Genomic DNA, 12,548 nt, shown 5'->3' with positions numbered 1-12,548 from the left:
AGTAAGAGAATAAGATAGTACAGGCATAGGGGAGGGTCTCTTTAGATACAGACTCCACCACACAGTTCTACTGGGTCAAAAGTGATGATTGAGAGGGAATTAAGGGAAATCCTGAAATAGTATATCTTTAAGATGATATCCAGGCACTCGAGGGGCTCAGGAAATATCTTTGAAATTCAATTTCTTCCTGTACAAAAGCAGCACACTCGACGGACCACTGGGTTCAATGTGTGGGATTTCTCTGTAATGAGGAGGCAGGACCTAATCAGGACCCACATCCTCTGGGAGTGAAGGGCACATTGTAACCCCCTCAGGACCCATACTTTTTCTTCAGCCAAAGTTAAGATGTCCTTCCGGAGATGGTCGGTCCACCCTTAAAAGATGTGTCACACAGTTTAGCAGGCCACACTACAGGCTTGGTGAGACACATGGATATTCTTGATGTGTTAAGACATTTGCCTCTCAGTCGACTGCCGTGTGCGGCTGTGTCCGTTTATTTGTTTGTCTCTGCGTGTGTGTGTGTCCGAAACAGACAAAATTAAGTTGTCTTGTCAAAATCGTAAAAAAGGGGCGAGCGCTGCAGCAGGAGACTCAGTGTCAACAGGTATAAAAAGGATATTCACGGACTACCCGTCAAAAGCTCGCAGCTCAATCCCAGCTCCCTATTTATTTAATTCTAAAAAAGCAAATCTAAGATCTTAAATACGAAAGCTTGACGCCCTGAAACATCTGGATGTCCTTGGCAACAGTCACTGAGTCGTTTTTGTATTCTGCTCCTCTCTCTCCTTTTGTCCTCTGGCATCTGCTGTATCTTTTCCCATCTCTCTGCTGTCCCTGCCCACCCACCCACCCACTCCTGCTCCCTTCCTTTTCCGTCCTCTAGGCTTGCAACACAAAATACCCAGACTACGACAAGACAGGCTCTATCTGTGTCAGCGAGCACATCAACAATACCCTGACCCGCTACCGCTGGCTCATCAGCGCCCCGGCTGGCCCCGATGGCGTCACCAGTCCCATGAGGGAGGTGGACTTTGACACCTTCTTTACATCCTCCAAGATGATCACATTGGACTCAGTCTACTTCCAGGCAGGCTCCAGGGTCCAATGCGCTGCCAGGGCTGTTAATTCTAACGGGGACGAGGGCTTAGAGCTCAGCAGCCCCATTGTCACCGTCAGCCGGGAGGAAGGTGAGGACAGAACAATGAATGAATGAGCAGCCATTTCTGTGTCATATGTTGCCAGGTTTCTTGAGGAGGAATTAAATGGAGCTTTGGTCCCCTTGTAGCAATGAGGCTATTCACTGGCATCATAAGTGGTACTTCTGAACGAAGAGTACCTACTGTCGGGTACAGCTGCACAGCAATATAGGAAAAATACACCTAAATCACTGGAAAACAGGTATCGATGATGCTGTGTAAGACTAAGACTAAATTCAGTGATACAAAATGTGGTGGAATGGTATTCAGACCCTGCAACAATGCCACAATGTAAAAAGTACTCAATTTAGTAACAGACCTGCATTCAAGTATTATAGGCTGGAATTCATCCATTTTGCTCTTATTGGGTAATTCCAGTGTGGCAACGGTCCAGGGGATTGCAACTGCATGTGTGAAACAAGCAGTTTAAAGCCTTTTGTGGGTCCAGAGGAAGCTGCCTGTAATCTGACAAAGTGCTTCCAATGATGTCACCTGATGGTTTAGTTGCACCGTGTGTCATGTAGGCACCAGGTTTTGAAAAGCAGTTTCTGGTCTGGCATTGCACCTTTGGACTGATTATGGACACTTAAAAAAGCAAATGATCCACATTGACACAGCGAAACCAGAGACATGACATTTCTTCTTCCTACATTACCCACAATGCTATTTAGCCACTGAGTGACATCACTGGAGGCAATGTGTCAGATTTCACGCAACTTATTCCGATATGCGGATATGCGATATACTCCACAAGACCTGTAAACACACTTTAATGTGTGAAATTGTTGATGTTACGCTTTAAATACAATACTTGAGTAAATGTACTTCATTACTCTCAGCTGGGGACATTAAGTGTCAGGGCCTCGGACTGAAAGACCAACAAAAAGACTTTGTAGACCATTTAGCAATTCACAACATTATAAGAAAAGGCAGAGGCCCCATTTTCATTTCATAATCAAATGACGCTCGAGCTAATTACTTTAATAAAGAGTCAGGGACTCACACTTTTCTCAAATGACGAAGTAAAAGCTCAGTCGTTTGCCATTGCCATGTTATCACTTCTACCGCGCTCACTCCACCTACACATTTTGAATGCACCAGGCACACTCTCTCAGGGTGGTCACAAGGTATTCTTGGAAATGTGGAAATTGCTACCTCACTCAGTAATCGTCCGGGGGAGTCATGAGAAATATGTATTTAACTGTGTAATACGGTATAACTTCAGGTGGATTGGTTGCTTTATAATCAACTGTAGGGACACTCGGTGTGTCTTTTTTTTTGCTTCCGGCCTGTCCCTGAGTTCAGTATCTCTCTGTCGTATAAAGGTATGTGTCAACCACGCAAGATGGGGACCGTCGGCGCCGAGCCTTTCTCTGCCAAGCTGCGCTACACTGGAGCAGAAGACCCGAAACACCCCAACCTCATCAAAGTGACTGTCACCATGCCTCACATAGATGGTAGGTAGGCGCTGGAGGCAGGGCTCGTACCACAGATGAAGTGAAGTGTAATGTAGTGTGTGTAATATTCACGTCTGGGGATCCTCAGGAGCATGACAGCCAGAATATAGATCTCACCACGTTGCATCGAACCCCCGCTAGAAACCCTCCAGCAAACCCCCCCCCCCACTTAACATTCCCTGCTTGATTTTTAATCAGTTTCCTTCCTCCTCGTCTCCTCCAGGTCTCCTTCTTCCTTTTTTTTCCCTTGCTCCCCTGCTTTTCTCTTTACCTCTCAACGGTTTCTTCCCCCCCATGTTTTTGGAATAATAATAATTCATCTCGGTATCAAAGGTAGTCGGACACAGCTGGAATCACGTCGTCCTCTTCTTCTCGCCCCGCAGGCATGCTCCCGGTGATCTCCACCCGCCCGCTCATGAACTTCGAACTGACTCTCAGCCCCGACGGAACGCGGGTCGGCAACCACCGCTGCTCCAACCTGCTCGACTACAACGAGGTCACCACAGGTCACAGCTTCATCACCGCTTCCACGCGCAGCCCCGAAAGCATGGGGGACGCGGCGCCCTATCAGTTCAGCGGCTCTCTGCGGGGGAACAGCACACTGCGCTTCTACAGGAACCTGAACCTGGAGGCCTGCCTGTGGGAGTTCACCAGCTACTACCACATGTCTGAGCTGCTCACCGACTGCGGAGGCACCATAGGGACTGACGGACAGGTGCGTGTGTTTGTCTTTTTTTGTGCGTTTCTGTGTGCATATGTCCACAGTGCATAAATTCCAATCTAGGGTTTGTATGTACATCTGTTTGGGTGTGTGTGTGTGTGTGTGTGTGTCCACCAGTCCGTTTACAGCCCTCTGAACGAGGGGCTCGCACAGACAGAACGGCACCGTGTCTGTTTGCCAGCGTTTTACATCTCATTCATCGGCTTGTTTGTGTGTATGTGTGTGTGTGTGTTTGCCAGCTCTGTGATTGACAGATTTTTAGTGTGTGCACACACACGCACACACGCGGAAACGCACGCACTCAAAACAAAAGCACTGCCAAACCTGTCAGCCGGCCCCTTAATGCTCACCGGCGCTATCAGCGCTGAGCATTAAAGCTTAGATTAACAAGAAATGTGTGAAGTCCTGAAAGGAAGAGTCGCTTTCATTCTTTGATATCTTGAGCACACCTACATCCTGTCAAGGTTTGGAACGGAAATCTTAGTTCTCTATCAGGCGGGTTTCTCAGTTTTCCTTTAACCGACTTGGTGGTATGACAGCTGAGCTCACCAGAGAAGAGTCAGAGTGTGCCGTTAAATGTAATGTCCGCCTGTCAGTTAGACGCTAACAACTGCCAGTAGCTGTTTGCCGTCGTTGCATCATTCCAGCTGATGTCGAAAATGCTGTTTGTGTTGTCTACTGTACAGAGCCGCAGTATTCTCATGCTCCTTGTTGTTATTGTGGCTCCGTAGACCGACCCCTTGCTCTTCCACTCGTGTCCCGCTGTTCTTTTGTGTTCCTCCAGCCTTTGATCCGGGTACTTCTTGTTGGCAATCGGACCGCTGACTGTGTGTGTGTGTGTGTGTGTGTGTGTGTGTGTGTGTGTGTGCGGCAGGTTTTTTTTGTGTGCGTATGAGAGCGAAGGGGATGGAGAAGCAGAAGTAAAGGATTAATTTACTTGTCCCCCGGTCACAGTGAGAACGGCTTGCACACAGTTGCACACAACGCCCGTCATCCGCAAGACCTCAAGTCCACTTCGTTAGGGGACATCACTGTCACACTGTCACGTAGGTTATGGCGAGTTTCTTTTTTCTTTTTTTTTTTTTTTTTTACGACTGTCACAAGAAAAAAAGGAGCTGTCAGAACCTTGCAGCGGCACCAGAGTGCACATATCAAAAAGCACAAAAGGAATTAAACAATTCAGCTACCTCCGAAGTACAAAAGACCACATTAATGTTAAAAAATGTTCTTCTGACTGTAACGTTATTTTTTTATGTCTGGAGAGTTTATGCAGTAATTGGAAAGTCGAACTCAGTTGAAAAATGTAAATGATCGTTTTAATCTGTGAATATTTACTCAGTTCTGGTATAGGTTTATTTTATTATAGTAAAAATATGGCTCATACCCTAGAGCTGAGTTTTTCTCTCAGCCACCAGTCATTTGATTTCTCATTTGGATGCTGATTCAGCAATTTCTACAACTTACTCTACTGAGACCTCACAGCCGCTGAGATGGATTGGGTGGATTTCAGCTGTGTGTGCAGCGAATCGCAGGAGTTCAGCGGAGATGCTCTCTGTTTGCAAATATATATCACAAGACCCGTAATGCGGGGTGCTTGAAAGTTATTTCAGGAAATGAGTTTGGATGTCACAATATGTGTGTTCAAGTGATGAAAAACGGCTGACAAAAAACATCTTCTGCCAAATTGCTTTTCTCAGATTCCCTTGCCTGTTAATCTCCGGCCTAGAATTCAGTTTGATAATTATAAAAATCGACAGTTGTCTTCACTTCAAAGGAAAACAAACATAATTCGGTGCCTTTTTCAATCTGTTTTTAAGACAAACTCTCTGGCTTTGTCAAACTTGTGTTGGCACAAGACTGTTCAAGTAATGTTGGCGAACAGCAACACCTGGTGGCTGCTTTTTGGAGCTACCACTAAGACGACATGGGAAGACTTGTGCAGTTGCGTACCCACATTTCTCTACGCCGGGTTAACTTCACTAAAACCTGTTCAAACAGTTATATTTACTGGCATGCAGTTCATCTCTCATCCAGGATACACATTTCAGAGTCAACCAATCAATCACGATTTTCCTGACAACGCTTTGCCACTCATAAGACGATGACCATAAAACCAGCAGCAGCAGGTAGCATTAAAATGTGTCATTATTGTCTTTGAAATATATTTATTTATGTGTGATTTTATCTATTCAGTCACTTAATTCATTCATTCATTCATTTATTATGAACCAAGATTCCATTACAACAAATGGAATTCTCTCTGCAACACAGCCGCGAAAGAATCCTCTGCACAAATGGTCAGACGTCCAGCTTTCATTTTATCCAAGAGGGATGAGTCATGATCATGCGGCTGGAGGAACTTAAACCTTCAACCTCCATAAGGAAAATAATTGCATCAAGTTATACATTACGTTGTTGTAAAAGTAACTAAGGGTAATTACTTTTACTTTTTTTTGGTCAACAACTCAAAAGTCACACAGTCACTGACCACATTTTGTGTGAAATCAATGAAAACCGATCCGTCCATTGACTTCCGTTGTGCCGTATTGAAAAAGCTTACCAAATCGTGGTGTGTGCTTATTTTGTCGATAAGGCGTGTGCTTCAGTGATGGTCAGCACCAATAATCGACTTTTTGAAATACTTTCGAAAATTAAAACAAACTAAATTCATGATAGGAGAACAATACAAGCCTACATCACTGCCCACTGCGGTTTGTCGTGTACAACACGAGAAGACTTCTCTTCATCTTTGACAACACTGAGTAGGAGTGGAAGAGTTCAAGCACCTTGTGGAGGAGAACAATGTGTTCATCTGTTACATCTTCTCAGTACTTATTATAGCTTATCGACCTGCAGTCACCCCTTAATCTGACAGGATAAGACCGTTGTTGCTCTGTATACTGAGCTTACAGCTTCCATCATAATATCAAGTAAATGACTATTTCACCCCATCAATGCTTTTTATTTTCTGAGTACATAATGAGTGTGGTTTCTGGGCTTCTCTTCTTTAAGGTGTCGGCGTGTAGTTTGATCATAAAAGGAGTCTGCGGAGTCAAGGCGGGTGGAATGAAGAAGCAATCTTTATTGAAACAAAATCTAGCGCCTTGAGTCCTGATCAGAAGCGGCCGTGTTCTGATATTATCAAATCTGTGGACAAAACAATGCCAAAAAATGCTCTGCCCTCTGCTCCCTCAAAACCTCAGCCTTTTGCTCTTAGGAGGTTTTCCAAGTGCCACCCCCCATTTCTTTCCCTGCACCAGCCTTTAGAGCCCCTTTCCCAGTAAACACCCACTTCTTCTAATTGGTCATTTGGCATATTATCCAATAGCCTAAAAGAGGAGTTGACCTGTTTCTCTACTCTTCTCCCCTAACTCATCTGACCTGGCTGCGGTCAACTGTAGGTCTTGTCCCCAAAATGACCCAGATGGGTTCCCCATCCCTCTATGGGAACATAAACGTTTGGGCATCTCCCACCATTTGGTGGGGGCCAACTTCAGGTTTTAGTACTTTATGATGGCCTGCCGTCTACTAACCTTTAGCCTTCACCAGTTGAAAGTCATCATTTAATCTACACTAAGTAAATTCAAAAATCAGAATGTGTTGCCATCCAGACACCTCACGAGCTTAAAACAAACCGTTTCATCCTCACAGGTGCTTAACCTGGTCCAGTCCTACGTGACCCTGCGCGTGCCTCTTTATGTGTCCTACGTGTTCCACTCCCCCGTGGGAACCGGCGGCTGGCAGCACTTTGACCTGCAGTCAGAGCTGCGCCTCACCTTCGTGTACGACACTGCCATTCTCTGGACGGATGGCATCGGCAGCCCCCCGCAGGCTGAGCTCCAGGGTAAGTTCCCGAGAGGAGAGAAATGAACATGAATAATAAATCAAAACTGCTCGTGTTGAATCCGGTGGGTTTGTGTGTGTGTGTGTGTGTGTGTGTTTTTTCAGGTGCTTTGTATCCGACCAGTATGCGCATCAATGAACAGGGACGTCTGGTGGTGAACTTCCGCACGAAGGCTCGCTTCAGGGGCCTGTTTGTGGAGTCTCACTCCGGAGGCAGAATAAAGAGAGCTGGTGAGATCAGTCGTAATAATCCTCAGCGGGTATCACCATCACATGTAGACATGTGAGTGATCAACTTCTCCCTCTCTGTTACCAAGCTCCCTCCATGTCGTCCATGGTGATGAGCGTGGACCACCCCGGCCTGACCTTCAACCTCACCTTAATGAGGAGCGAGCCCACCTACAACCAGCCGGTCCAGCAGTGGACCTTCACCTCCGACTTTGCTGTAAGTGTGAACGCACACACTAAAACATCTGCATTTGTACGTCTGTGTGCTCAACTGCCGTTTGAGCGTCCGCCGCTTCTGCTCCGTTCAGGTGAGGGACTACTCTGGCACCTACACAGTGAAGCTGATCCCCTGTACGACAGCCCAGAATATGGAATACGCCATTCCGCCTGTTTGCAGTCCCAGAGAACCGGTCACCTTCGACTTAGACATCAGATTCCAGCAGGTAAGGCGACCTTTTGTTTGACCCTTAAGATCCAGTAGCGGAGTGTTTCCTTGTTACTGGATGTCTTTCCTTATACTGTTCTGTAGGTGAGCGACCCCGTGGCAGTGGAGTTCAGTCTGAACACTCAGATGTTCTTGCTGTCCAAGAGGAGCTTGTGGCTCTCTGATGGCTCCATGGGTTTCGGACAGGAGAGTGATATTTCCTTTTCTGAGGGTGAGTTCCCCTTTTGCCAGACTTCAAGACTTTTTTATCCTGTACAGTGACGATTTAAAAGACTTCACCAGGAGTCGTAGACGCTTATATCACATTAGCTACATTACTGATCTCGATGTCGTAAAGCGCGACGATATGAAAATCTACGTACGGAGAAATATAGCCATCGCCACGGGCTACAGAAAATCTTGGGGTGGTCATTTAAAAGGTGGTATGTAAGACAACCAGTACCGCAAACATTGATGTGAAGTTGGTACTTTTTGTCTTGACATGGAAGGCAGAAAATAAATTGATTAGCAACGGTATGGTATAAACATGCAGACTTGTAGTTCATTGGCTAAAACGTACAAAACCGCCTGTCTGGGCACGTACGTTACCCTGTCCTTCTAGGATTTATCAATATAATGTTTTCTCCTCTCATCTCAGGTGATACAATCTATGGTCGTGTTATGGTGGATCCTGTGCAGAACCTGGGAGACTCTTTCTTCTGTAGCATAGAGAAGGTGTTCCTCTGCACCGGTGCCGACGGATATGTCCCAAAGTACAACCCCACCAAGTTTGAATTTGGCTGCCTGGCTGACTCCCCGTCATTGCTCTACAGATTCAAGATTCTTGTGAGTTTGCTCAGGTTTTTGGACGATAACTGCGATTTCAGTAAATGCAGTCAACACAGTAAAATAATTGTCCTTGATTTTCCGCAATGTGACACACCTCACCAGGACAAAGCTCAGCCGGAGACCCAGGCACGCACGTTCGGTGATGTCAGTTTCAACGCTGCGCTGGCAGTGGACGATCCATCGGCCTTGCCCCTCGTCAGACAGCCGGGGTCTGATGGATTTAGGTTGGACTCCACGGCCATGTTCCAGGTATTGTATCTCTAACTGCTCCTCGTAGCCAATGACTGTTAATTGTGAACCAGCAGCAGAGTTGTCAGTAACTGCCACTGAATATATCGAACCTCAGAAAGCTTTGTTGTGTTATTGTGGGTTACAGTTGCAAATCCAAACAGCTTTACAGCTATATGGAGAGACCCTGGAACATGCCACTCCATCAATGCGCCATGTTTCGCTCCATGTTGTTTTTTTTTCTCATGTTATTTTGTGCCCTTTGTTGTGTGCCGGAGGGCCAAAATGGAAATGAGACATTAAGCTTTAATGTTATTTAATCCCCGATGACTGATTACTTCTTACTGTATTTTTAATCATCACAAAAATTCAGTCAATTCCAGTTTGGTAAGATGCATTTTTTGCCAAGAATCCAAAGTCTATTAATGAGTCAGTTTAGCGCCCTCAGGTCCCAACTCATCAAAAATGTATTCTTTTTCGCCAGATGTACTCAATTTGGAGAACAAATAATTGCAAGATATTCATACTTTTGTGATTTCCTCAGGTTGCTGCAGGACGTGAGTGGTACATGCACACCATTTACACGGTGCGCTCCAAAGAGAATGCAAACAGAGGCATCGGAAAGCGCAGCCTAGAGTACCACTCCATTGTTGCCACAGGCAACGAGCTCGCCTTGGCCCCATCGAGTGGCAAGGGTCACCGTGCCAGGAGGTCAGCTGGCGATGAAGTCTCACAGGTCGCTGAGGATATCGGAGCAGACAACAACCGCGGCACCAACATCATGCACATCGCTCTGGACCGCACCAAGCGCCGGGCCGGGGGGGCAAATGAGTTGCTTACCAATGGGCTGGAACCTAGCGAGCTGAACGCAGTGGTGGAGGAGGAGGGTCTGGTGACTGTGGTGGGGGCGCTGGTTGGGCTGCTGCTGACCATCCTCATTATTGTCACCATTATCCTGGTGCTGAGATCCAGACAGAAGGATGGGAAGGAGGGATGGAGCGAGGGGGTCCAGGAAGTGGTGAAAGGGTCCGTCAGCACAGAGCCCATGTTGGTGGTGAGGATGCAAGACTGCCACAACAGCTCAGAGGTCTGAGCGATGGATGCGTGGATGGACAGATGGACAAAGGGATGAAGATGTGGGGGCTTTTGTAAAACCTTTTTTTTAAAACTGGTATTGAATTACTTTCATAACACCAAAAATCTGAGATTGATCATATGCGTTATTAAGTGTGTGCGTGTGCTTGTTAGTGGGGGGGGGTTTCTACCGTATCATTTACGTACCTTGATCACTGCAACAGGAAATAGCACGCCAGTCCTGTGCGCTGTCTCCACTAAACATTCCACCTTGTGCTGCTAGTAACGTGGTATTTCCTTTCCCTCTTACACTGGCTTTGTGGTGTTAAAGTGCCTGAAGCAGCTATATCCCTTCAGGACAGTCCCGGTCACGGAGAGCATATTTCTCATAAAGCAAGTGTCACACAGGCCAAGTCTTGGATTTATCTCGAGTAGTCTGGGTGTATCTTGGGTACATACAGAATCACAGATGTTATCAACCTGCCCCGGTGTCGGTCGAACCTTTACTGGCACTTCTGACATACTGTCTCTCAAAAATATTATTAGTAACAAGACCATCTGCGGTCAGATATTGTGCAACATAGTACAAGAACTTATTTCATTATGGATGCAAAATCATTTCCACTCTAATTGCCCAAATCACCTGCTTTTCATCCATTGCCAGGATAATATTATTAAGGAAAATACTCGGGATTTAACAGTTGACATTGGCGCTTTTATAAATGTTGAACCCAAAAAATATTTAAAGGTCCAGAGTGCAGGATTTGGGGGCATTTACATGTTTTCTTTAAGTGTAAAATCCCGTCAAAGCTAAGAACTGAAGTGCTTTTGTTCCCTTAGAATGAGCCTTTTACATCGACAGAGGGAGCAGGCCCTCTTCCACAAAGTCTGCTATGTTGCACTGCCATGAGTCTACAATAGCCCAGAATGGACAAACCAAACACTGGCTCTACAGAGGACCTTTAGCTGTTTTCACCTTTTTTTTAGCAGTAGGGGTGACAGGGGACAAGGGGTGATCAGTTTGTTGCATTCTGCAAACACGCCCCCAGATGCCACTAAATCCTGCACACTGAACCTTTAAGACTGCGCCACATTAGGTACTCATTGGGAGACGAAGTGTGCCTTCAGGCCTTCGATTTTGTCTGGGGATACTTGCTGAGACAGTCAATCTGGATTTCACGACGCGTAATGAAAAAAGTAAACCCCACTGGTTTCTAATCAACCTTCAGAGCTCACTTACCAGAGTACAGGAGATGAACACCACTGCTGTCAGAATTTAAATAGATATACCGGCTCATCCTTTTATTCATTCACTGTGTCTGCTCTTCTTTACTTTGTATCCCATATGATGAGGAATGTTTTCCTGGATGTACTGAGCATGTCTGTTGCTGCTGAGTTTGGGTTTTTTCCCCCGTTGTTTTTTTTTTTTTTTTCCTAATATTGGTTGTATTTTTGTATCTCGGTTATTTACGTTGTCATGTATCACCACAATGTTTGTACTGCTATCCACCCTCGCAGTGTCGTCGCTCCACTGTGTATTCCTGTGATATTTTATCAACACTCAAAGCAAAATGATGCATTTTTTTTAAGCAACACTGGTTAAAGGTATGTGTGTGTAAAGACACTCATCTCAGGAGTTCTTTCTTTTACGGCGAATGGACTGTGAGTCGTAACACAATTTACTACTGTGGACTGCAGCGAGTCTCTGCAGAGCCACTTTTTTTTCACCTCTGTGTTACACTGCTAATAAGTGTGGTGCTGTGAACATGCAACAAATACTGTACTCACATCCAATGATCCAGTGACCCCGTATTCTTCTCACATTATGTTCCTGTAAGCTTTATTTGTCACTAGTGCTGTGTGGGATTTCAGTGTTCTTCTGAGTCGTCTTTTTTTTCCAGAACAAAGGATGCAAACAAAATAGCTGCTTACAAATCCGTATGTCACCACGGGGAGATGTTACGTTTGAAAGCATTTGATATAATCTTGCCGTCTCGTTTATGTTGATATCACTGGTGGAATTTCTTGTTTACATGTGTTGTTAAACCTGTGTCTTACTCTGCTTTGGATATACAACATGCTGAGATCAGTGTTTCCTAAATATTTGTCTTAATATGGTGTCGTCAGTCATCATTGTGTAATTATTTCCAGTATTTATCAGGGCGAGCTAATGTAACGAACATCAGCTGATGTGCAACTCAGCGAGGAACGTCATGCTGACGCCCGGGCTGGGGCTTTTTTTTTTTTTTTTTCTTTTGGCCCTGATGAATTTGAAAATAACACCATATCTGACATTGAATGCACTTTTTGAGCCACATCCCCCACATGCCAATCCGAGCTATGCAATGTAATGTAAACCCCACAGCCAGTTACCCCCATGTGTATGACAATTTTAGCACAAACAATCAAACTTGATATTCAGTTTGTGTCTTTTTATGAATGGGTTTTTATGTATATGTATTTAAGAATAAATATTGTTGCTTAATGGTTGTTGTTGATTGACTGAGATCTGAGGATTTCAGTGAGAC

The 12,548-nt window shown here is 45.3% G+C and overlaps 1 protein-coding gene across 1 annotated transcript in view; it reads left to right on the top strand.

The window, feature by feature from the left end:
• The window catches only part of frem2a (FRAS1 related extracellular matrix 2a), a 70,281-nt gene extending 57,776 nt beyond the window's left edge, over positions 1-12,505 (top strand). Inside the window, exons 14-24 of the mRNA XM_030439043.1 lie at positions 884-1,187; positions 2,522-2,653; positions 3,037-3,368; positions 7,026-7,218; positions 7,323-7,448; positions 7,535-7,662; positions 7,754-7,888; positions 7,975-8,101; positions 8,528-8,715; positions 8,821-8,967; positions 9,491-12,505. Of these exons, the coding sequence (XP_030294903.1) occupies positions 884-1,187; positions 2,522-2,653; positions 3,037-3,368; positions 7,026-7,218; positions 7,323-7,448; positions 7,535-7,662; positions 7,754-7,888; positions 7,975-8,101; positions 8,528-8,715; positions 8,821-8,967; positions 9,491-10,039 (2,361 nt within the window). The 3' untranslated portion in view covers positions 10,040-12,505. The remainder of the gene's footprint in view (positions 1-883; positions 1,188-2,521; positions 2,654-3,036; positions 3,369-7,025; positions 7,219-7,322; positions 7,449-7,534; positions 7,663-7,753; positions 7,889-7,974; positions 8,102-8,527; positions 8,716-8,820; positions 8,968-9,490) is intronic.
• The last annotated feature ends 43 nt before the right edge of the window (positions 12,506-12,548 follow it).

Source organism: Sparus aurata, chromosome 13, assembly GCF_900880675.1.
Source record: "Sparus aurata chromosome 13, fSpaAur1.1, whole genome shotgun sequence".
In the NCBI taxonomy this organism is placed as follows: Eukaryota; Metazoa; Chordata; class Actinopteri; order Spariformes; family Sparidae; genus Sparus; species Sparus aurata.
This window is presented reverse-complemented; position numbering and strand designations above follow the sequence as displayed.